The sequence below is a fragment of the Lycorma delicatula genome, chromosome 7, assembly GCF_047948215.1.
Source record: "Lycorma delicatula isolate Av1 chromosome 7, ASM4794821v1, whole genome shotgun sequence".
NCBI classification, from domain to species: domain Eukaryota; kingdom Metazoa; phylum Arthropoda; class Insecta; order Hemiptera; family Fulgoridae; genus Lycorma; species Lycorma delicatula.
This window is the reverse complement of record NC_134461.1, coordinates 22,187,307-22,214,836: the sequence shown is the minus strand read 5'-3', so window position 1 is coordinate 22,214,836 and position 27,530 is coordinate 22,187,307. Positions and strand designations below refer to the sequence as shown.

The window sequence follows — 27,530 nt, the reverse complement described above, 5'->3', positions numbered from 1 at the left end:
TTGAGCTTCAACAACATAATTCACTGACAAACACCACATATTAGGCCTACAATCTTATAAATAACATGGATTACTCTCCTTCAAACTTGCAGGATGGCTTCTTATAATGTTACTGCATTTTAAATAGCAAAAGAAGCAGGCCACAAAGTCATCCGATTGTCTCCCTTTCACTGTCACTACAAATGCCTAAGACATGTTTTCAGTCAAAAGATGAAAGATCACTCATCATCATCAACTGACTATTGTCCATTTTTTTAAAATATTTAGACTAATAATAAGTTTGTATTTGACCTAAGCATACTCACCAAATGTTTACTGAATTTTTTGGACCTGTGGTCACTCACCCGATGCTTAGACAAGCATTTGGAGAGCATTCAGTAGCCTTCTTGCAAAGTTTGAACCAGAATTTGATGTAAATTTGTTGCCCTTTAACATGCATTCATTTTCACTTAATTGAAGAATTGCAAAACACAAACCCTGATATAAAGTTACAAAAAATAAAAGCATAGATCTAAACAGAATAATGCTACTTAGCTGACTGGCAAGAAGTGCAGTTTATACAATCTAGAGCCCCATGTCTGTAATATAGTGGCGCACGATAAGTTACACATTTAAAGTCGATTATAAATAAATTTTTTTTTTTTATCGGTGTTTCATATTGTCCATGCATAATTGCTGTTTCTTGGAAATACTGGTAGATGTCACCTAGGCTTTGTATTTGCTTCTGAATCTGCAACACATCAGTTATTATTGAGCTAAGGCCAACCATGGATGTTTGACTAATTCACTCTGCACTAAAGTTGTGCTTCTTTATGCTGAATCAAAAAGTGTTACAGTGATTCAGCAACTCATTTCAAGCTCATTTTAACACATTATGAACTCCAGCAAGAAACACCATCCTCTGTCTCTCATACCATAAATTTGAGGAAGAAGGCGGCATAAAAGAAGAGAAACAACCTAAAGCAGTACCCGTTCATTCTCTGGAAAATATCAAATCACTTCGAGTTCCCATGCAGCATAGTACAGGAAAGTCTACATGGCAAGCTTCTTGAGAAATGGGAATATCTCATCGTGTAGTACAAAGAACATTATGAAGTGATCTCAGGCTGTTTGCATACAAATTGACTGTTCAGCATAAATTGACACAACCTAACAAGAAAAAAAGATTGGAGTTTGCAATGTGGTTGGAAGGGAAAAATGTTCAGTTCAACACTTGGTTTTCAGACCGAGGCCTATTTTCATATTCATGGGACTGTTAACAAACAAGATGTTCGCTTTTAGGTGACAATAGCACCACAAATTGTGCATGAAAAGCAACATTATGGGCCACAAGTAACCGTTTGAGCAGTTTTATCCAGTCATGGACTGATACAGCCTGTGTTTTTCAATGACAGTTAATTCTCAACGCTATCTGGATATGTTAAGGAATTATTTTCTACCCAAACTACTTGTGACTGAGTTACCTATAGATAGTCAATGGTTTATGTAAGATGATGCAACCCCTCACACTGCTAATTTGTTGGATTTTTTAATTCAGCTTTTGGTAATTGAGTAATTTTAGATCGCTATCCGGGCAAAGGAAAACGGAGATTTCTTTTGCCCCTCATTTAAATCCTTGAGAGTTGTTTTTATAGGGATATTTAAAAGAGAAACGTTTCTCGTAAAGTTCTGCAAATCTTATGGAAATAAATGGACAGGTGGTTCAGTTGTGTGAAGAGATTCAAGAGGACTTGTGTCACAGAGTCATCAGAAACATACACACTCATCTTGAAGAAGTTGTTAGGTGTAACGGCGGCTGTATTAAACATGTCATGCAGTAGAAGAACTTTCTACAAACAATTTATTTGGTATGTAAACTTGTAATCCTATTAAATTTAAAAATAAATATTTAATCCAAAATTCAAATGTGTCAACTAGTTGTGCACAACCCTGTACAACCACTTTACCCACTGCAATCAGATTTTCAAAACTTTTGGGTGGCAAGGATAGCACAGTTAGATGAAAGAAAAGTATCATTACCACTCTCTTCTTCATCATTCAGAATTTTCAATGAGAAAAGAGATAATTAGTTGCTTCGAACTGAGGAGTAATGAATGTATTAAGGAAAAAAATTAATTAATCTAGCTAAAAAAAGAAGTCTAGCATGCGATAATTTAAAAGATAAATATTACAATGCATAAAAAAAGTTAGTGATGAAAACTAGTAAATATACAGTGAATAACAGGTTACAGTATAAAATAGAAAGTAAAAAAGAATGGACACCAACTAAAGAATGTTCAACAAACTATTGACGGGAAGAAATCTTAAATGTGAATTACCTGTTTCATCCATTCTTTTTCACTTCGTTCAATTACAAGAGCATAAGTGTTACCCATCATAGCAATTAACATGTTCAATAACAGTATAGGAACAAATACCATAAATATTGCAAATACAATTTTGCTAAGAACAGGGTATGTAGTGTTAGCCAATTCCGCATACTAGAATTACAAAAATCAAAAGATTATATTAAATTAACATAATAAATACTTTCTATGCATTTAAATTAAATTAATAACAATAAAAATTTTGTAATCAAAGAAATGATCTTACATATTTAAAGTCAACCTTATAAAATACATCAGAGCATCAATAATACAAACTGTCAGTAATTTAAATTTTCAGGTCAATGTACTGTATACTTACAGTAAATATATTACACTATATTATACATTTATTTAATTTTTATTAAACATGTCCAGTATGTTACAATCAATGTTTATGAGTGATTTTCTACCAAAAAAAAAAGCACTTATAAACACAAACTTACTAATTTATATATAAAAACACTTTTCAAATCCACTAATTCTCCATCAGTTATTTAAATACTATTTCAGAAAATGCTTCTTCATATATCTTCTTCACATGTTAAAACTAGCAATAGTTATGATCAAGTGAATTAAAATCGTTAACAACTAAGCCATTTGTCAAGAAAGATGTATCATTTTAAACAATTCATAATTTTCAAAATTAATCAGTTTACTTGTAAGTGTGTGTTTTATATTTAAATATGTATGCGTAAATTTAATATTTTTCTAAATATTCAAGTTTATTATTATTATCATTTACTTCTAATATTCCTAAATTATTTTCTATATTTGTTACTGTATTCTGTAATGAAGGAATCGGCAAGCAAATTAATAGTAAAATGGTATTTTACAATTTGCATAAAATTTATTTTAAGTTTACTTTATATTAGAACGTAATTATGTTCCAACTAATTAATATCTCTGTATAATATAATCTGGATGAATATAAACATCTTTTTTTTTTTTATTATAACACCAAAAATCGGCTTATGTAACTTTACAGTACCAGAAATAGTGCCCATTTTTCAAAATTGCTCTAGGAAATAATGTAGATAACACTATTTTTTTTAAATATTGAAACAATAAAAAAATTCAAAATAATGTCCAAACAAATGCATAAAATACAGTATGAGTATACATTACAACCCTCTATGACACAGTAATAGCAACTCAGACTTTCATACAGAATTTTCTGGTTCAAATCTCGATCAGGCTTAGTATTTTTCACATGCTACACAAGTCAGCTCTCATTATCGACAGCATCAGTTATTTGAAAGAATAATTAAGCACACACAATATTCTGTATAACAGTGTTAAAATTATTTACACATCAGTTCGATTTTATACATTGCTACTGCACAAACAATGACTAATAAAAGTCTAAAATTCACGAACATAATATATCAGAAACAATTTTTAACGAGATATGCAAGAATATACTTTGATCAAGAAATGAGAGGAGATAAAAAGTTCTATTAAAGAAAGTTCTCTTATTAAGAGATTGAATAATTTATTAAAAATCTCAATGGAATGTACACTCCAAAAAAAAACATGACAACATATAATAAACATCTTCATTCTTTTAAAGTTTTATTGCAAAAAGTTAACACTAGAAAGGGATCCATTATTTCAACAGTTCTTGCCACTTTCAAAAATTCAGCACTAATGAATTTTTCATTAAACAACAAAGAGAATATCAAAGTATCAAAATTTTCTACATATACACATAAAAAATTATCACATCTCAATAAACTCAAATATAATGATATATATAGGCAAACAATAATGGTATATTAAATGAATAGACAAATTAAAATCAAACAAACCTTTCAATCACTTACTAAACATAAATCATAATTTAAAAAAAAAATTCAGCTAACTCCACTGGGAGAACAGCAGTGAAAACAAAGGAAAGTGTTATGGCTTTTTATTTTAAATACATATTTTAAATAATATTATTTAAAGTTTAATTCCTTCAAAAAACTACATCATTTAAATGAGGTCTACATGATCTTGATTAGCCTTCATGGTAAGACCAACTGGCCTATTCCATTTTAAAAATCTTTGCATTCGTCTACCAGGGTGCTTCTCCCTGCTAATTTACATCTAACTCTGATTAAATTTGGATAGTCTTAAGTCTTCATTCTGTCGATGTTTAGTTCCCAGTCTCTTTTGTAGTATATGACTTTGATCCACAAAAATGAAAAAGTCACTTTCAATACTACTGTGATCCAACCTATTACAGCCCTTAACATGTCATAAAAACTTTTTTCGGGATATAATTAAATTTATCTCTGTGTATTAAAACAAACAAAAGAGTATATGTGCATAAACAAAAAAAAAATACAATAAAATTCATACATTATAATCTCCAAGTGTGATCTGAAATAGCGCCATCCATGTGCTTGGATAGGTACTATAAAGTGATGTCTTTACTCCTGGAAATCCTTTGTATAAAAAGAAAAATGACTGAGAAAAACCAAAGAGAATGATTGAATAGATTATACCAAAAGTAAACATATCTCCAGCAATCATGCTATAAACCATAGTTACAAAAGGTCCTGTCAATCGAACAGCCCTGAAAATCAGAAAGAAAAAAGTTATTTCAAATAATTTATTGTTATTATAAACACTAGGGAGCTGCATTCCCTAGCCATTCACAGCCAGTATTTTGACATTTTTCTTACAATGTCATATTAGAGGGCAAACTCACTCATATCTCAATGATGAGATTATTTTTCCTCAAGTTGAGGAAAACTTTTGCTTGACTAATTTTCCTGTGTATCCATATCTTGTTCCCTTTACTCTTCTATTTTTTACACCAGGGTAACCTTTCCTTCACTATTCCTCTCATCATTCATGTGCATTTCTTTCTACAGTGAAATTTCTTTCAAACATCACCTAAAAGCATCAATTAACCACCAGAGAAAAAATAATAATGTAATCTGTAATTTGACTGCCAATGTTACCCAGGAGTTAAGAACAAAGACTTCTAACCAATCTTTGATACCAGTTCCATATTTTACATGTAGCCTCATTGTTTACATTTTTAGCAGCGAGTGTAGTGTTAAATTATATTGTAGTACCATTTTCACATGAAAAAATATTTTTTCCATAATCATTTTAATGTTTCTTTTTTAGTTTAAGCCATGCACCTAAAACGTACTCCATAGATAACAATAACAAAAACACAACTTCATGAAATAAATATAATATGCATTTTTAATGACAATGTCAGTGGTTTATTCAAAGATGTAGATAGGGACTTCCATTGTTAGGGCCCATTAAAACGTAAATACTCATGAAGTGATTTCAAGGAGAGGGCATTCCTTTCTTTTAAAATGAGCAATAGCTAGAAAAGTTTAAAATCAAACATAGTATTCATACACTGAACTTTTAAGCCAAAAAATTTAGTTCTGTTAACAATGTTCAGTTTTATAAAACACACAGTTTAACACATACACTTTTGAGAACAGTTTATAATACTGAAAAAGCAGTTTCTAAGAAAATGTCTGCTTTACAAATAAAAATTTCAGCTCCTGGATATGAAACTCAAAATGGCAGATAACAATAATGGTTTAGGGAGATGAAAGTGAAAGACTACTAACTCTTACTGAAAGGCCTAGAAACTAAAATCTTTTAAAAATATTAATGCAAATGTTTTACCTGTAGGTATTTTATACATAAAAATATAAGTAAGAGCCAGAAAATATTTACTTCAAGACCAGTTTCACAAAACTTTTGTCCCCATTATTTACATTTACTACAAAAAGATTTACCTCATGAATCAATATTGCTAATGATTAATGCTCTATTCATTCAATTAATTATTAAAAAAAAGAGATGAGAACAAAATAACTAGTCACTAGTCTTTCTGTCTACACAACGATGCTCATTAAACTGATGAACCGAGATATAAATGAAAGGTTAAAATACCATTAGAGAAACTTTATCAATAGCAATTGAATTTAATGTAAACAAATAGTTCCATTGTAAAGAAACTAATTTTAATTTTACTGAAATACGACAAGACCTTCCAATTCAAACATTAAAACAAAGCCGGTTTCTACCTGAATTAGAGAATTATTGAAACCAATCAGTTACACAATTATTGAAACCAAAATTAATAAAAAAATGATTTATTTCTACAAAGAAATCCTTTTAACTGTATAAATGTTACACCAGATGAAGTAGATCATTAAAGTAGTACAGATTGAAGTAGAGATCATTATGATTAACATTCATAATGATACTCTGAGTTATTCGAAGAGATATAGAACCTCAGGTGGAAAGGGATGCAGCTTACTGTCTTACCTAGTACCCCACTGGCTCTAATAATTATACTTTCAAAGGACAATTTTCAAATGTAGAAAAGAAAATAACCTACAGCAAACATTTTTCTCATAAACTTAATTTTTTTTAAAAATAAAAAGTCCACAATCAACTTTTAATCACCTGTTGAAAACCAAATAGAAAAATTAAAGTTTTCATTTCAATAAATGATTGCAAAACACCTTTGATATCTGGGGATCATAGCACTCAACATCACATTTCTTTTAAAAATTTCCCAATCATTGCAAATGAATAAATATAATTCAAAATAAGAAAAAATATGACAAAGTCACAATTTTACATATTTATCAATAATCTTACCCTGCAAAAAACATCAATAAAAACCATGAGCCTGGCAAGGCAATAATTAATATAGCTTCTTCCATTAAAACATCACCGGCAAGCCGAAATGGTATGCATGCCAATATTAAAATATTTGAGACCAAAAATATAGCTTTAGCTGGATCCTGCAAGAAAAAATTAAAGTACCATTAAAATTTTTTTTTAAGTTTTAAGAATTTTTTTTCCAATTCAAAATATTTAGAACCAGGGCATAATCAAAGAAACATTACCTCATTTACCAATCAGTACATGTAATGTATCTTAGGGGAAGGTACTGTGCTACTCTCTCATCCTAAGAGAAGAGCAAGTATAGATAAATGGCCAATTCATTTTTACCAAAACGCATTTTACTAAATAGCGACTGGTGCGTTATCAAATAAAAATTTTAGCCTTAACTCGTTCATTGCTCCCACTATTTTTTCATTTAATCCCCGATGCCAGAATGATATTTTCCTCTGACTGTCCTTAAATCGGAAACTATTCGTTACTATAGAATTCAAGTCACTTATTTTTCGGTAAAAATAAATGAAATGACTTAGCGAATGAATAAAAATGAAGTAGTGAATGAATTAGTGAAAGTAAGTGAATGAATTTTTTGGTCCCACTGACACCTGTAATGAAATTATGATCATTGGGGCCAGTGGAACCAAACGGTCACACTATTTCTCTTTTAATTTTTTTGTTAAAATCTATTCCAAAAAAAAAATCACTAAATTGTTAAATAATCAAATTTTCTTAACTATATGTATTAACCTAAGAAATTAATATTTTAATATAATATGAAAAGTAAAAATTATAGTAAAAATATAATTGTAAAAGTAATAATAAAAATAAATTATAAGAGTAAAATCTTGTTTTGGGTATGTAAATGGAATAATAAACCACATTACGTAAAACTTAAAACAAATACTACTGTCTATATCAAAATTATCAGAAAAGCATCAGTCATTTTAAAATATAATATATCAATAAATAGGCTATAAAAAATAATGAATATGAAAATGCAAATACAAAAAAATAAAAACACAAATACAAAATTAATACAAGATATTTATCTACGGTATTCATTAAAGCACTCCACACAAAGTCCAAGTTTATAGTCACACTTTTCACAAAAATATACGGTTTTTTCTCCTTTCCCTTCTTGTAGCACAATCTGCATCTTTTATGAGCTAATCTTTGTCTTTTTCCTTTATCATTAACTAATTATCAGAATTTCTTTAGTCTATGGGTTTTAATTATCGGTGTCCTTGGTATTTCTTTTAATGGTAACAAAGCATTAATTACAGAAAGTCGAAAATCATAAAGCGGTAACGTTTGCTGGCCACTATAGCGATTATATAATTTTTGGGAATTTACAATTATCAGTAGTAAAATTTTAATGAATATTTTCTTGTACCACTGAAGTGTCTTACATTCCATCGGATAGTAAGCTATCATTAGATCCTGCCTATCAATTCCTAACATACATTTATTGTATTCTATAATGGTTTTCAGCTTGTTTTTTCTTGGCCTCTTCTGTTGGTCATCACTTGCATTTCATTTTCAAATTCTGTAATATATAAAACTTCTCTTTTATCCTTCTACTTACCAATATATATTTGGTCTTTGAATAAAAATACATTTTCATCTTTTTTAATTTTTTTTTACTAAATTTACATGATTACCAATTTGTTTTTTATTTAGTGTTTCTGTACTGTAGGTCATCTCTCCTAATAATTTTTTTGATAATGCAAAACTATTCTAAAAGTTATCCATAAATATGGTGTGTCCCTTTTATAATCGTCCATCTAGTAAAAGGAGTACAACTTTCTGTGTATGCTCTGGCCCTCCAGTATCATTGTTTGCACCAGCGCACACCATAAACTGTAGAAGAAAGCCAACTAATTCTGTCAAAATATATAAATTAATACCACCCTTGTGCCTTTTGTTTTTAATGTATTGGCTAAATACTAACCTTCCCTGCCATAGAATCATGCTTTCATCAAGAGAGAGTTCCCTTGTTGGAGAATAAATCTTGGCATTAAAAAAATTCATTACAGGTATTATTTTTGACAGATGATTGTCAGTTTTGTCATTCAAATTAAAATGCAAACATCTCACAATCAATAGAAATTTATTCCTTTACACCAATTTTCATAGTTCCAGTAGACGAACACATTGAAGGTTCAACATGGATAGGATCGTTCGACCTTCAGGTAGTAGGCTGTTTTTTTCAAGTTGGTTTTAGGGAGAAATGCATTTCTATCCCACCATTTATTTCCACAGCACATGACTCTTCTGCACCAGAAAAATCACTTTCAAAGGAAGTTTCAAAATCACTGAATTCATATTCAGAACCACTGTCTTTCCAAAAACAATCTTCAATTTCCAAATCATTGTTCATATATTTACTCTTTTGTGAAATACAGCGTTTATCACGCAAAAGTCGCGGTATTTCATTAATTTTGTTAAAATTAGTGTTTTTAAAAAGCATACAAACAAAATAACTAATTAGAATAATAAAGTAAAATAAAAATTAAACACAAATGTCTTAAAATGAAGCGAGACAAAAATGAAAAAAATGAGTAACAATAAACATGTTTCACAAAAACCAACCACCACAGTAGTAAAGGATATACATCAATGAACAATGCCACAGTATAGAAATGAATCAAGGCAAAGTGCTTGTTTGCAGACAGGTGCCAGTATTGAGTTAGTCATCATGAAATCGAATGGTCCCGACAGCATCTCACCACACAAACCAGTGAGATCAATTGGTCCAACAAGCAATAAACATGTTAAAAAGATGAACTCAGTCAAAAAGACGTAGCACACAGAATTGAAAATCTATTTTTTTATTATTTTTCAAAAATTATAAAGATTCTCTGATAATTATCAATGTTAGTAAAAATGAAAAATTTACAATACATTTATAATTTTTTTAAATAAAAAAATTACTTACCAACTGTTTTAAAAAACTGCACAAGCCTTGATTTTTTATTTCACCACCTTGCTGCACAATAAGATAACTTAAAACCCCGATAACAGTACCGATTTCAAAACTATACCTTGTATAATCTTGCCAATCAGTCCCACCCAAAAGTGGTTCATTGCGGTCTAGAGGACGTAAATATACTGCTGAACTGAACAAAAATAAGTGAAGAAATAATATCGCCAGTCTTTTAAGAAATTGTCGCTGCAAAGAAAAAGAAAATATTATATTAATCTTATTAACAATTAAAATTGTCAGAAAGAAAGGAAAATAGTTAATGTGAACCTTAATTCCTGTTTTTTTCTGAGATTATACTGCCACCACACATTTAACATTACCATTAATGTAGGCATTACATTTTGTTTCTCTTGGTAAAAGGCATACTTTTATAATTCATTGCAGGAGGAAAGTATTTCCATTAATGATCAAATAACCACTTGCAATTTTTTTAAGCTTCACAATGTTTTGAAGTCCCACAACTAAAACAACTGTTAAAATTATGGTTAAAAGTTACATATAGAAAGGTTTTAGCATCTATTTGAGTTTACATCTAGGTAACACTTTAATTATCATAAACTTTTAATCAAGAAATGAAAAGTAGTTGGAGTACTAGCTTTACTGATTACATTTTTATAGTATTTTTTCAATTTTTATTCTTTTTTTCTGATTTTATGTTTTTAAATTGAAATGGAGTTTGAGTAAATACTAAGAATATGCCATTTCTCAACAGGGTTGGACTTATTAAAATTTTTCATAATTGTTTTAGCACTTGAAAAGATTACAACATTGTAATTAACATCACATATAATATCATGGAACGACTCTGGTCCAAACAAGTTACCCCGCGGCCTTGTGTTCATCCAGGCCACTGGTCTATGCAGCGATTGACAGATAGAATGAACAGCCCCTCTTTGAGATGATTGCTGGTAGGAGATGGGAGACTTTGGTCAGTGACGGTCAGCGTAGACTGATGAAACATTAATTGAGATACATAGACAGGACTGGAAAAAGAAAAACTTACAGTTCAGTCTTCTTAGATGAAGAAATGAAGTACTTCAAGGAGAAAAAGAAGAGATAGAATAAGGAATGGAAAAACAGTTAGGATTGGAAAGTTTGTGAGAGAGAATTGGAAGATTAAAATTGTGGTAGTTTGGACATAACATCAAAATGGAGGTTATCAAACAAAATGTTACATTTAAAAGATAGCAGAAGACCAAAGTCAGAGATTACAGAAATTAAGTGTAATAGGAGTAATAGGTGTAATAGGAGTACATTTTAATATTCTATCTTCAATATCATTTCATATAATAATCAAATCTGTTACAGGAAGTTTTTCTCAAAACCTGCTATTAGACATAGAAAAAGATTGAAAACATTTAATTTAAGGTAATTATAAAAAAAAAAATTTACATCAATTTAGTTCAAGACAGTGAAAAATTAAATATAAATAAATAATAATATTTTTTAAACATAAATTTTAGGGTCTATCCATGGTAACATCTGACATATAGTTTGTCACCATCAACCTTGAATGTAGAGACCAAGGAACAGAAAATCCATTATCACTTACCAAACAAGCCAAAAGAAAGTCTCAGACACTAACCAAAAATAATGATTACAAAACACTCTTTTGGAACTGTAAAAAATCTAGTGAAGGAGTTCATGAGGTCTGAGATTCCAATAATGGCCTAAGATTACGATGATAAAAATAATAACATGCTAACATTAAAAATGTTTCAGAGGTACAAATGATACAATATTTTCAGAAAGAATGTTGTTCACAACGTATAACAATGTGCAGCCCCATTCAGCCTCGACTTTGCATGAAATGTCTAATGTATCAAGGTCTAACTGGCCACTCTAGTACTTTGAACCACTGAGGAGCTCATAAAGAGGATTAACTGATTAAGTATTTTGGCAGAAGAGTTTTCCAACAATTATTTACAAAAGTTAATAGCAAAACAATAATTTTAATACAGGAGATGTCTTTTAACCAGCCAATCAGAAGTAAATTTTGGAATAGACCTTGTAATATAGAAATAATAGGAACAATTTGAAATTTGAACTTTTGTGACACCAGAATGTTAGAGTATAACCTGCAATACAGAAATGCATAAATGCAATTCGAAATTTATATATTTGTAACAACACAAAGAAACAATTTGTATTATTACAAAAGTTTAAATTTTACATTAATATCATCACCAGCTGTTATGGACAAGAACATACCATTAGAGCAATCAAATAAATAATTAATTGCAACACTCTTATTTTTAATTAGTTTATTTACTTGGGCAAACGTTTTCCATTTCTCTTCTAAAAGACGCTGGATTATCCCACCATCTAACATATCCAAGTGTTCCTCCTTAGTTCCATTCAATATTATAAAAAGAGCAGAATTCCAATCTGAAAAAAATATATAATCATGTAAGTATTGTGATAAATTCATTTATCAGTATTTCTGAGGGATCATATAGCTGTACAAAGTCTGATGAAAATCACAGCCCACAAAGGTCACAGTCACAAGAAGACACTGTTTTTTAGCTGGAACCTTAATCATTATATGATAAATTTTATGTAAGCTACACCAGATTATTTATCAGCACTTAGCATATTTTTAATATTTATAATTTTCTTTTTAAATAAATTAATTTTTAATCAGATAACAACTTTAAAAAAAAGAATTAAAATAATTAAATGATCTCCATGGCGGAGTGTTAGCATCTTGACCACTCATCTGGTGGTCACAGGTTCAAATCTCGGTCAGCATGGCATTTTTCATATGCTACAAAATTCCATTTATGTATTCCCACATATAAGCTTCCCTGTAAGCTTCTGTGGTGGATTAATTCAAGAAAAAAAAATTGCACTAATGACTTATTTTAATTACACAAATTTTTAACTTTATATTAAACGAAGAAAAACTATTTTAAAAATTACTTTTCTATATCTAGGATTTCTTTACCAGTACAAAACAGATTGCCCATGGATATATATGCTTGTTTGATCCACTGTTTGCTTAAAACTAAAGAATTTCTGGTCCAAACTGATGATTCTTTTACCAATATTCTGAATGAAATTTGAGGATAGTTTTAGGCATAAATCTATCCAGATGAAACATTAATAAAGCTTAAACAGGGTGTACCATACTTTACTGCATCATTTTCGTGCAGCAATTCTTCGAGTTGCTGACAAAATTATATTCATGAAGAGAAAGCTGCACAAATCCAACAGGTAATATTTAGAAAAAACTGGATTTTTTTGTCATATTTCATCTATCAAAATGAGGTTCCTGAAATGTCAGCAATTAAATAGAAAATTTTATCACACCATGATTTTTTTGGATAAGCCTAATGATGTAATTTTTTGTAGCAACCATTAGCTGTGTACTCCATACGCAATAAAAATTAGTCAAACACAAACAGTAAGTTTAAAAAATAAATTTTAAATTTAAAAAAAAAAATGATGAGTCAGATATATGACTGTAAACTATGTCTCTTACAACCTTAAATTTGGCTACACCTGCAATACACACTGTTAAAGATCTCAAAATTGAAGGGAATAAAAAAAGACAAAATGCCAAAAAAAGCTACATTTAGTAGTTTGGTTTCATTGGTCACCAAACTTAAGCAATTCTTAATTCTTCAACAAATTAAGAATCGCTAATTATTCCAGTTTCTCTGTATAATGTTGGCATTTTGCATGTTTTTAATGGTTAAACCATTAATACTACTTAAAAAAAAAAAGAAAAATGTAAATAAATATTTAAAATTACATATTTTGATACTAACTAGTTCTTCCATCTGGCAACAATGTATCGAGAGCATTAAGTGGATACGCAGAACAAGTAATATTACTATAACGCCAGAATTCTTTAGCACTGAGTTCTAACATTTCTCTAAATACTTCTGCTCGACCAAGTTTACAAGCCAGTGTTAAAGGTGTAAGACCTTCATCATTCAGTATACCATTACTTGCTGGTAATTTTGGATGTCTTAATGCATAACCAAACATATCCTGTAAAAAGATTGTTACCGTATAAAAATACTACATATATATATATATATATCTTAACAAGAAGCTTTTGAAACAAACTTTTGACAAGAGCATTAAATTATAATAAAATACAAAAAATAATACAAATTACTCTGGGATCTAAATTTTTTAACATTTATGTAAAAATATATGTCAACCCAGACATCTAGAACATTCATTCACTAACTAATTCATTTAAAGATATTTTATTTTTGAATACCTTTGTCTGGGATTGTTTGTCTTTCTCCCAGCTGTAATTTCATAATACACTACTAGTATCTCTAACCAACACAATTCTCAATTTTTGCTATGGCTTTTCCAAAGTACCTTCATACATGTTAAACATTTTTTATGACAGCTGATAAAAAAACAAACAACCTGTGTCATTCATTTTTTTACTCTACTTCAAATAGATATTTTAATTTTTTGTATTCCTTATTTTATTTCCACCTCTACAGAGGGGTCCAAAAGTCGTAGTACAGACTATTATTTCAGAAGTTGTAAAGAAAATGAAACATTTGGATGACCAATGTAAATTAGTTATGAGGGCCCACCTTTGGGGCATAACAAAACAATGGCCGCCATTTTGAATTGCTGCCCATTTATTTAAATGGGAAGGGGGTCATGTGATTAACATAGCACATTGAAATTTTACCAGAAATTCATTTCTGCAATCAGATTTCACGTAACTGTTACTAGGAGTTATTGGTATTCAAAAGTTTTAAAATCTTATTCTTTGCAGGTTACATATGATGGCTTTGACGATGGGAGAGCGAAAACTGAGGTGATCCTGATGTCTAGTAAACAAAGCAGCTGAATCGTTGCAGCAGATTTCAACAGGTGCCACCCACAGAGACCACTGATTTTGCATAACGCTGTTGCATGTCTCTTATCCAAATTCAAGGAAACTGGAAATGAGTAAAACAAGCAACATAGTGGTTGTCCCAAATCTTCTACTGATGAGACAAGCTTATGAATTGGTGTTTGTCATTCCTCCATTCTGCATATTCTTCATAGCAACAAATGGCACCCATTTAAGATAAAAATGCTGCAAAAACTTTCTGAGGATGACCAAGACAGATGTGTCAAGTTCTGTATATGGGCATTAGGTCAATATCAGAACTCTACATTCCCACAGAGTATCCTATTCAGTGAAGAAGTGAACCAGCAGAATAACTGATACTGATTTGATGAAAATCCCCACTGGATTGACCCATCCAATGTTGTTGGAAATGTTAAAATTATACTGTGGTGCGGGATATGGGGGTACCCATGTGGTTGAACCAATCTTCATCGATGGAACCCTTAATTCCGAGTGGTATTTGGACATACTGAGAGACACTGTCTTTCCTTCCCTTTTAAATGAAGATGGAACATTCCATCTCATATTGGTCAGCGTAGCCTAGTGAAATGGCCAACAAGGTTACCTGACCTCACACCTATGGACTTTTACTTGTGGGGAAATTTGAAGCAACTTATTTATGCAGAGAAGATTCATGATGTTCACCATCTGCAACAAAGAATTATGCTGTGCTGCAGGGAGATTACAACAGAAGTGCTTCTGCCAGTGTCTGCTGACTGGATTAAGCGACTGGAGTTATGCATTCAACAAAACAATCGATATATTGAACACATCATGTACAATGCACTCCTCCAGTGTCAATTTTGGATGCCAATAATGCCTACAGCATAACAGTTATGTGAAATCTGATTGCAAAAATGAATTCCAGGTAAAATTTAAATCTGTTTTGATATGTCAATGACCCCCCTTCCAATTTAAATAAATGGATGGCGATTCAAGAAGGCAGAATTCAAAATGGTGGCCATTGTTGAGTTATGCCCCAGAGGTGGACCCTCATACCTAATTTACGTTGGTGTATCCAAATGTTTCATTTTCTTTACAACTTCTGAAATAATAGGCTGTACTGCAACTTTAGGACCACTCTGTATAAGTTGAGTCTTCTTTCCAGAAATTAACTGCAGAAACTGTATTAACGCATGAAGAAACTTTTAAAAAGGCATAAGCTTCCAAATGGCTTAAGATAAAATGAGATGTAATGTAAGTTGAAAGCCAATCTTTAATCAGCCAAAACAATAAAAAATCTAGAAAACATTTACAATTCAATAAATGAAGACAGAACATACATAATGTACTTGAGACAATGTCTTGTACTGGAATTCATGACAATGAATGTCAACAGAAGAGTTCAAAATGAAATATGTTTTCAAAAAAATTGCAAAACAATCAATCATTTGAATATTTATATCCATTTAAAGGAACTGGTTCAAATTAACTTACAATTTCTTTCTAACTCTGTGGTAAAAATCTAAAAAAAAATAGCATCAAGCCAAGATAAAACACCAAATGTACTAAGATCTGTCAGGTCCAATTCAATGATAAATCGAGACAATTATTTTTTTATGTTAAATTATTATACACAAAGAATATGTTCCTAAAATGGGAAAACTATCAAACAAGAATTTTATCTTAAGTGATTGAAAAGAAAAGTGAAATATGCTGAACAATAGTGAGTGGATTCATCACCAATATGTCCCTGCCTAAATTGCCTTCAGTGGACAGCAGTCTTTAAAAAAAAAAAGTGTCACTGTTCTCCCTCATCCTCCCTATTAACCTGAATTACTGTTCCCTCAATGAAACAGCAGATGAAAAAGAAATATCAACAAAGTGTAAAGAAAACTCTAGAGACTGCAAATTGCATCAACACTGAAACTTCCAGAAATGTTTTCAACAGTGAGTAAAATATTGGGACAAATGTGTAGAGTCAAAAGGAAAGGTAATTTAAGGGAAAATAAAGCAATTAATTGTATAAAATATTTTTTTTTATTCCAGTTATTTTATGGTCCCAATCAAATAGCACAAACATGGATAGGTTTAAATAAATTGAGAATACAGATTAAGCAACTGAGAGATGATTTAATAAAGATAATCATGTACATGAAAAAGAATAGAAAAACTGAAAATTGCATGTAAATGTGAATCTAAAGGGATATATGACTGAAGAGAACAGGGAGAAGGAGTAAACTACAAAGCTTTGAATGTGTTAATTCAGTGAGAACATAAAGTTACATAAAAAATACAACCCATGCAGAGGGTTGAAAAAATAAATAATGGGCATAGTGTACAAAAGCAAAGGGCTTGTAAAAATAGGAAGATGGAAAAGAAATGATGAAATTAACAGACCAATAACATTATTTCCTTTTTTTATTTATTTATTATGTCTGTGGGGATTTAGACTTACCAATTTATCACATACAACAACCATATGAAGAATCATATTTCCAAATGAATCTTGGTGATCAGGATGCGCACCAGAATCTAAAAGTAAATTATAAACACTTTCATTAGCGCAGCAAGCAGCCCATGCCAATGGATACTCCCCTAAGTACGCTAAACCTTCATAATCAGTATGACGAGCTGGTCTAGGACGTTGTTGATCTCTCGGTAAAAAGAAACTACCTATTAATAAAACAAAATATAAAAATTTGTAAATTTATCTGCGTCTAGAATATATATTTAATTAAAAATATAAATTAATAAATTCATAATAGTAAGAGTTAATCAATCAGGCATATGTGGCAGAAATGAGGAAGAAAAAATAAAGAGAGAGAACCTGCTGTATTCATCATAAATATCTTGTACAAACATATTAACAAAACACTGATTCTTACAAACAAACTAATCGCACAAAAACTTGTCAAAATTATTTTTATTATCTGGCCTAATGTGGCGGTATATTCGGCTGGTTAGCAAAAAAGCTGGATAATCCAGAATGCTCAGAAACAAAATAAAAATTACGGGACAAATTTTTGTTCAGTCAATAATTTTTTTTTTTAAATTTAAAGCGATATTATATTTAAAATTCCCTTTAACATGTAGTCAAAAATGTTAGTACAGTAGTCAGTTTGTTCCACAAATTTTAACTATCATATGTATTTTAATGTACAAATGTAAAAAAAAGAAAAAATTTAAAAAAACATTACTGAAGCTGGACTTATGTCTGAAAGCGCTTTAATGTTAAAAATAAGATAAAAATGTTCTTTAATTCTGTATTTTGTGGAGTGGCTGAATAAGTTTATATTATGTAATTAGCTAGGATATATATATAAATATATATATATATATATAAATATATATTTATATATATATATATATATATATATAAATATATATTTTTTTTAAAATAAATTCTTTTAATAACCATACCCTCTGAACCAATACAAATTAATTAATATTTAATAGATCAACCCAAGTACAGAATAATTGAAATAGGATGACTCTCCTTACTTTATGTTAAAATTTTTTTAACTAATTAAATTTTATTAAAGACTTTTAAATTAAATTTAAATTTACTTTATCACAGTTTAAAAGCTTATACAAAAATGTTTAAAAAAGTTTTATTTAAATTATAATCAAAGCAAAATGTAAAATATAAAATTATTTAAAAATATTTATAAAGATTGATTAACTAAAATTAAGTTAAAAAATTAAAATGTAAAAATCTTTACATATATAAACAATATGACGTCAATATAAACATATAAATTTAAATTAAAATCAAGAACTTAAATAAAATTATATGCTAGTCACTTCACTGAATTTCCTCTTTAGTTTATTAATTTTTATCTTTATTCTAATTTATTTGTTTACACTATTTATTTGTTCACACATGTAAAAATTTTTACATTTTAATTTTTTAACTTAATTTTAAATTAATGTTTAATTTAAACATTATGTTTATTTCAATATAGACATCTAAATAATTTAAAATTCTATTACTATCTATTTCAAATGTGAATTTTATTTATTTTTATTTAATTTAAATTCTATTAATGAAAACCACCTAGTACAGAATAAAGAGATATGACACATCATACCTTAATTTTACATGAAAGTACTTTTGTGGGATCCCCAATCCTCAGTCATGATTGAATTATTTAATTAATCGCATATTAAAAAGTTAAAAATTAAAAACACTAAAAAACCTTGCATTTGATGAAATATTTGTTACATTACTGTAACATTATAATACAATGAAAATTGGAAAATTGATTATTTTTATAGGTATTAGATTTTTTAGGTTTTTCCGTTACTGTGTTTGGTGGCTAAGATGTAGTTTTTTGAAAAAATAAATAAATATATATATATATATATATATAGTAATTGTAATATATTAAAAATTTTACAATTAGAGTTACAAAAAAGAATAATTTTATTACAATATTAATGATAAGGTTCAAGGTAAACCTTTTAATTAAAAAGATATTTTATGCTGATATAAAATATTAAATACATCTCTGATTTATTGAATTAATGAAATAATTTATAAAAGCAATTATATTTTTAAAATAAACAAAAATTAAATTATGATCTAATAATATTTAAAACAGAAAAAATCCTGAAGGTTGAAAGAAAAAATATATTGATTTCAGAATAAGAAATGGGTACCCCAGTGGTTGAATGGATAGTCCTGCTCCCAGGGTTGTGGTAATATTAACGTTTAATTTACACTTGTACGAGGAGCATTTTAATATAAAATATTGAATTTGTATCTTTCAAAGTCATATCAGGCTGTAATTTTTGTCATGGTAGCTGCTGGTTGAAGTCTGTTGGGGATACTAGTTGAGTGGTACAGGTGGAAGGTTCTTAGAACTGCCTTAGATACCCTCACTGCTTCCTATCCCTGGTGATAAATGCGGTGAACCATAGCTATCTGTCTGACTGACTGCTGCTGATCGATTATGAGTGTTACTGACTAACTTAGAGAGAGGGAGAGAGTCTTCCACAAAGCAACTGTCAAGGCTTTCACACAGTCAGGATCCTGACATCACATAGAATGTTCTCAATATAAATAATAATAATAATAATAAATATAGAAAATTGAACCTTCAAGAATAAATTTAAGCATGGAAATTACCTACACAATATGCAATAGCTGTATTCAACAAAACTTTTACACTAATTTTCTACATTAATTATTATTAATTGTGTCAGGATTAATATTACCTATTAAAAAAAAAAAGGAGCAATAATTTTGATTTTATTTAATATAAGACTAATTAGTGCAGCATACTACCTTAATACAAGTTATGAAAGATGTTTTTAGATTTTTATTGTAATAATGAATAAAAAGTAGAAGATAAAACAGATAATTGAGTCTTTACATTGTATTAACTTCACATATGTTTGTGGGATACTAGATGTGAAGAATGATTAAAAAGGAATTTAATAAACCAAGTTAAAAAATAAAGTTACTTTTTGTAGCTCTCACAAGTCAGATACTATTTCTGTGTTTACAGATAATGAATCAAAATACCCACCTAGTTTGTGGTTTTAAGTAAAAATTTTGGTAAGTAATTTTTTTAGTGTGATCTAGATTTCCAATTTATTTTAACAATCATTTAGCATAGCTCTTTATTCTCATTTTAAAAAAGCTTACTATGAAAAAATTGTAAATATTCACTTGCAAATGGTAATGAACTCCACAAAAATATTTAGATTTAGTTATAATTAAATATGCATAAATTCAAGAATAATATTGAAATATACAAACCAATAGCTCTCTGCATAACATTAGCCCCTGCTTCAACCAATTCCTGCACAAGTTCATTATTAAAATACGCAATAGCAAGATGTAGAGCACTAGCACCTGTTAAATAAAATTAAAAGCAATAATAATGAAGTAAAATTAATTATTTTCTGTAATTTTAATATTTACAATTTTTTTTTAAATCATCTTTTTCATTACTACTTATTTATACATAACAACTACATCACAAATAATTACCATCGTCTTTTCAATAATTTAGAAATATTAAAAATTAATAATGATGAAATAAAGTTAAATATACCTATTAGAAAAATATTACGGGATGGGCGGAAAGTCCCTTAACACTATAAATCCAGTTTAATCAGGCTCTAATGCTGCCAATTCTCACCGCTGATATTGCTGACTGCTGGAAAAGATGGGGAGGGAAGCTGTGGTGGGGATCATCTGGTGTCTTCATTCATGGTGGATGACCTTAGTCATAATCAAGTGTGGTGCGATGGCGGATACGAGTGCAATCGATGTCAAACAGCAATTTTTAGTTTGTGTGTGGGCCCACAAATGTCCACGCACTAGTAAAACATTGGAGAATGTAATGAATAACTTCTCTGTGCGTTTTGTGAAATGTCACCATCACGGCAAATGTTACTGACATATATTACAATATGGAGTATAAAAATACAGAAATAACATTCAAATAGTTACATTTTCAAGTAGTATCTCATTTATCAGTAACTAACATGAATTCTTAAGGATGTTCAAGGATACATGATTTGACAATGATTATGTAACTAATCAAAGCAAAATATTTTTATTTTGGAAATTTGAAAAATACTTAAACTAAACAGTTTTATTTTACTTTAATCAAACAGTAGAAAATGAATTAATATTTTGTAAAAAAGAAATAATGTGATAAAATAAATATTTAAATATAAACTTACCTAAATATTCCTCTCCTTCAACAACATCAAGAGCAAGACGAGGGAAACACTTTAGCAGAGTACGAGCAAGCCGTGTATGCAGTTTAGTATCACATATGATAAGAACATGAAGTAATGTTTCCCCGAGTGAACCTCGATACTGCATCTGCCAACATGCTTCATGATCTTCCCACTTTGCCAGAGGATCATGAGGGCTTAAAGATGCTTCAATGGGAAGTCGAACCTGATATTATAGATAAATAATAATAACACTAAACATTTAATAACTAAAGTAAAGAAAAAGAATTAAATCTAATATCTCTGATCATAAGAGGATGCGAACAACAAAATGGAGTAAATTCAGAAAACTAATTGTGAAGAAAAGTTCACTTCATACATGCATAAATAGACTAATAATAAATTTTACTTTACAATAAACCATCTTATACCTATATATAAGTAATTCATTCTAAGAAAATAATTTTTATTTTTTTTATTTTTAAGGGGATAGAATTTTTCAAACAAAATAATTAAAAATACAGTATTCAATAATGAATTATAATTCTGTGGCCCAGAGGTAAAAGGTGTTAATCCAATTTTTTATGAAACTGAGTTATTACTACTGCAAGAAGCAGCATTTGAAAAGCTATCTAGTGGTAGAATTTGTTACCTCCTAGTCACAACGGTTATCAAGATAGATTGTTCAAAGAATAGGAGAATAGTATTATGTTCCAATTACTTAGAGGTAAAAAATGTTAATCAATATGACGACACTATTTACCTCTAGAAGGGTCTTTGTGCAAAAATGAAAATGTATTAACTCCCATTTAACATCATTTACTTCTAATTAATCTTTTGTCGTGAAAAATGAAAAAAAATTTACTAACCTGCATCTCTGCTGAAAATATGGAGGGCGTCACTCACTAAAAAGAAGTGGTTCAGCAGAAAAATTGTTCATGATGAAAAAAGTGGAAATCAGATATCAGAAAGAGTAATATTTCTAATGGCTTACCGTGCATAACCAAATCAGGTAAACAAACATTTACCTGGAAAGGTTTTGCAGCCATCTGTAATCGCAGACTTAAATGTTTTATGTTTTAATTAATGTTTTCAATTTACTGATAAAAATAGAACATTGTAACATTAATACATGCATAATAATATGTGTGTGGACAAAGTAGGTTGGTAATTTTTTTTTTGTTTACATGACAAAATGAATTTTTTTTTTTTAACTATTTAATTTATGTTAAATATAAATATTTATAAATAAATATTTATTTATGTTAAACATTTAACTTAAAAGCACATACACATGCACATGTGTACACATACATAAGTAAATATATTATATATAAAACAAAAAAAAGTATTTGTCATATGCACAAGCACATAAAAATGTTCTATAAAGGGCACTAGGAAAGTTTTTTATGTAATATGACTTTATTTTTATGTATAAAATTCATATGAATATGAATAAAGTTCAGATTTACATACGAGGTTTGTCCCAAAAGTAAGTGTACTGAATTTTTATTTATCTATTGGACTCACTTACCTGAAATTACAAGTTATCTCCTTCAAAGTATAACCCTTGAGAAGTAACATAGCAGTTCCAACATTTCTTCCACCATACATAGCAGAACCGGAAGTCATTTTCCTAAGTGTATGTAGCTCATCGGTTACAGTTTTTTATGTTTTCCATCATCCCGAAATGATTACCCTTCAAATTCAATTTCAACTTAGGGAAGAAGTAGTAATCGCACAGAGCTAGATCTGGGCTGCAGGGAGGCTATGATAGTACGGGGGATTTTTTCTTCGCTAAAAATTGTTGAATTGAAAGTGAAGTATGAGCTGGTACGTTATCATGGTGCAGCACCCAATCATCTGCAATGTCCGTTCAGATTCACTAGACCCATTTTTTAAGTCTTTCCAAGATATTTTCGTAAAAAGCGCTATTAATTGTCTAACCTGGAGGTACAAATTCTTTGTGCACAATGCCACAGCTGTTGAAAAAAAAACAATAATCATCGTTTTCACCTGGATCTGCTCATGCGTACTTTCTTTGGACGAGGAGAACTTTTTGTATGCCATTCCAAACTTTGCCGTTTAGTCTTGGGATCATATTCAAACACCCATGACTCACTGCCTGTTATTACTTTATCCAAAAAATTTGGCCCGATTTTGTGTGTTTCCAGTAAATCCTCACAAATTTCCACCCAGTTCACTTTTTACTCCACAGACAAGTTTTTCTATATAAGTTTTGAACAAATTTTTAACACATACAAATGATCTGTTAAAATCCTACGAACGCATTTTTATCCAATTCCGTTTTTTCTGCAATTATCCTGACATTCAATCAGCAGTCTTTTGCCATCACAGCGCACACCAACTTCCACATTTTCATCATTTGTTGATGAGGTTAGTCTTCCAGAACGACAGTTGGCTTCAATATTTTCTCATTGTGACTTCCAACACAACTCACTATAAAACTCCTTTCATACTAAAAAATAGGACCTCTTCTTCACTGATCTGGATTTTCAAACAGTCTTGGGGATCTCCTCAAGGATCTCCTTCAAATGCCCACACTTTATTCTAAGCCTTGGTCGGGACATCATAATAGTAGTGCCAAATTTCATCACCAGTTAAAATACTACTCACATTGGGAGATTTTCCATTTTCAAACTTTTTCAGTATTTCTCGGCACCATGAAATACAACATGGCATCTGAACTTTGGTCAAGTTGAAGGATATGAAGCTTTCTAATCTGAAGGTGATCTTGCAGAATAGTACAAACTGGGTGGTGCATTAATGCCCAAAGACATCTTTATTTTGTGGTAGGTCACGTGCCTGTCTGTCTTAAGCATTTTTCATACTGCAGCAATGTTTTCCTCAGTAAAAGATGAAGACAGTCGGCCTGACTCCAAGCATCCTCAAAGCCAAAATTTTCTCTTTGAAACTCTCAGTACCACCTAAATATTCTTGAACAACGAGGACAATCCTCTCCAAGCACAGGAGTCATTTCGTCTAAACATTGATCAAAAGTTAACTCAGATGCAAAATTGCCTGGTATTCAGTTTTTAACCACTACATGACTACCTCTTTCACTAACTCTGTTAAATGACACTGAGACAGTGATTAGAAAGGTTGTAGTGCAGGTTGAGACCTTTTTTTTTTCTTTCTTGTTAAGGACCCCAAGAAAACCAGCCTCTGCCTGTTAAGACATAGCATGGTCGCCTTGCAGTGCCGTGGCAGCAGTCTCTGCCCACCCTATCTGCCTCCCACCGGAGGATCTCCCACCGGGGTCCCCAAAGCCTCATCGGAGTGAGTCAACCACCTCTTCTGGACAGCTAACTCCCTCCTCCGCTATGGGGCTACTCTCCCTGTCCCTAACCTACCTGCAGCTGGCATGCCTTCTGCGTACCGCTGCCCCCACGCGTTCCTCTCATACCTGAGGGTTCTTAATGCCATCATCAGGGAGCCCCGACCCCATTACCTGGAGCCAGAACACCCTAGGCAATAAGGCTACTCCCTGGCCCTAATCGTCGCCACGATTCATCCCCAGCCTCCAGAATTTTTTGAGGCTTTTTTTTTTTTTTTATTATAAAATTCAACAGTGACTTCCTGTCACTTCCTTCCCATGCACCTGTCCCCACGTCTTGCAGCTTGTTTCACTATAGCAAAACACATACACAATAATTATAGTGCAGGTTGAGACCTGTCTAAACACATGCTAACTTATAACCACCAGCGGTAATCCATTCCACTGCATTATAAAACTTTCCTAGTGCCTTTTGTATATATAGAGAACATTTTTATGTGTTTGTGCATACTACAAAAACTTCCTTTTATGTTTTGGTGCAAGATTCTTTGGCTGTAATAAATAGTTTTTATTTTGCACAATCAATTTTCTGAGGTTAAAAATACAAATCAGTTGGAAAAAATTTAATTTATCAATAAAAGTATCCAAAATTATTTCTTTTGCCATTATTTATATTACATTATTTTATAATTTTAAAATATTATACCGGTACCTGTTTAGTATCTCTAAATTTCCAGCGTAGATACTCAGCACGATTAATTATTTGTCCTTTACCTTCATTGTACATTAGTACCCCGAACTGTTCTTTAATTAATTTTTCAACTTCAGTTTGACCACCAACATTAAATGCATCTATCAGTTCACCACCATTTTTATAATTGGCCAATCTGTATAACAAGCATTCATCTTCATTACTTGCTTGTGAGATAACTCTATCTAAGACAGAGCCAGCATTGACATTTGTCCCACTGCTCCAAAGACTGCCCATTATTTTTAGATTATGCTTCAAAAAGGAGACTTAATGTTCTGTAAATTAAATACATAAAATGATTTGTTACAATAAAATATGATTTATTAAATAACCTTTTTATTACATATAAAATGATTTATATTACAATAAAATAAGGTATTAATATTAGTCACAGAAGAACAAGTCTATAGAAAAATTGTTTATAAAATTATACAAATTCAACTCTGGAGACCTCTTTGAACAATTTAATTGTTATTGTCATTATAATTAAAAGTTTTGAATTACAAAATACAATACACAAAATCCAAAAAATTTAGTTTTGCAAATGATTTCTTTTATTTCTCATTCTACAAATTTCCACATACACGAATACTTCGATCAGAATTTCTTTGTCAGTACTGGTCTGCTTCTATAGCACTTAGCACTAATCAATAAGGTTAATATAAATTAATTCGAGTTGTGTTTCAGATAATGTTACTTGTTTTAACAAGCTTATAAAAAGATGTATGATTAGAGTCCTGTTATAAAAATTGACAATTTATCCAAGTAAAACATGTCCTTCTATTACAAATTTAACTCAAAATTCTACACAAAACTCATAACAAGCAAAAGTAATGTATAAATAACCATTAATTCTTAATTATTTACATTTATGTAAGGATTCATATTGTTAACAATGCATGTGGCATTGCTTCCACACATTTCCTCATCATCAGGTTATTCAATTTAATAAAGAGCTATTTTTCTTAATTTCATAAGACATTTTATAAACAGAATGTGACTTAAAACTTGATCTTGCTGATAATCTTAATTTTGTTGTAAATTTATATTTGGAGAAGGAAAAAATAAAAGGAAAAATAAAAAATAGAAAATCTAAAAATATACAATTTATAAATTAAAATATCCTATAAGTAATGAGTTGATTGAAACTGATAAAAAGTTAGCTGATTATTTCAAAAACGTTTTTGTGCTATAGGTAGGATTAAAAAAATACATTAATGTTAACATCTTGAATAAAAAGAATACGATAAAAGTAGACTATGTTTAGTCTCTATATCTTAGACCTGTAAAAAATTATGAATTAAAGAAAATAGTTAATAAATTTTTAAAAAAATCAGGTGAGGTTGATGGAATACATATTCCTGTTATATTAGTTTTAAGCAATAATATTAAATTTATTGATGCCTTAACATATTTATACAATTTAGGCTATTATACTGGTATATGCTCAGATCAATTGAAAATGGCTGAGGTTATCCCAATTTTTAAAGTTGGTGATAAAAACTAATCCCAGAAATTACAGACCTACTTCTCTTGTCTCTAATTTTGCAAAGATATACAGAAAATTATTACATAATAAAATTTTTAATTTCCTTAATAAATACAATATTCTCTCTAACCCACAATATGGTTTTAAAAAGAGTATTAGAATTGAAGATGCAATTGCTGACTTATCTGACATCATTTACCAAAATCTTGACAAAATTAACCTATAGCAACTATATTTTTAATCTGGCTAAAGCCTTCGTTACTATACACCATAAAATTTTAACTGAGAAGCTTGAAAAAATTTGTACCAGAGGTTTATCTCTTCAGTTACTTCAAAATTATCTGCTGAATAGTGTTTGTTTATTGCCGCTGTCATCAGTAGGTACACTCTGGAGCGAGCAGGTGTTGTGGTAACTTGTGTTAATTTACTAGATCAGTAGTGTGTATGATGTGGACAG

At 30.0% G+C, this 27,530-nt stretch overlaps 1 protein-coding gene across 1 annotated transcript in view; it reads right to left on the bottom strand.

The window, feature by feature from the left end:
* Positions 1 to 25,853, bottom strand: part of iav (transient receptor potential cation channel subfamily V iav) — a 66,759-nt gene extending 40,906 nt beyond the window's left edge. The window contains 10 exon segments of the mRNA XM_075372248.1: positions 2,319 to 2,480; positions 4,710 to 4,926; positions 7,002 to 7,147; positions 9,967 to 10,200; positions 12,287 to 12,402; positions 13,788 to 14,013; positions 17,292 to 17,509; positions 20,604 to 20,699; positions 21,539 to 21,761; positions 25,546 to 25,853. Of these exon segments, the coding sequence (XP_075228363.1) occupies positions 2,319 to 2,480; positions 4,710 to 4,926; positions 7,002 to 7,147; positions 9,967 to 10,200; positions 12,287 to 12,402; positions 13,788 to 14,013; positions 17,292 to 17,509; positions 20,604 to 20,699; positions 21,539 to 21,761; positions 25,546 to 25,821 (1,914 nt within the window). The 5' untranslated portion in view covers positions 25,822 to 25,853.
* Between the last annotated feature and the right edge of the window lie 1,677 nt (positions 25,854 to 27,530).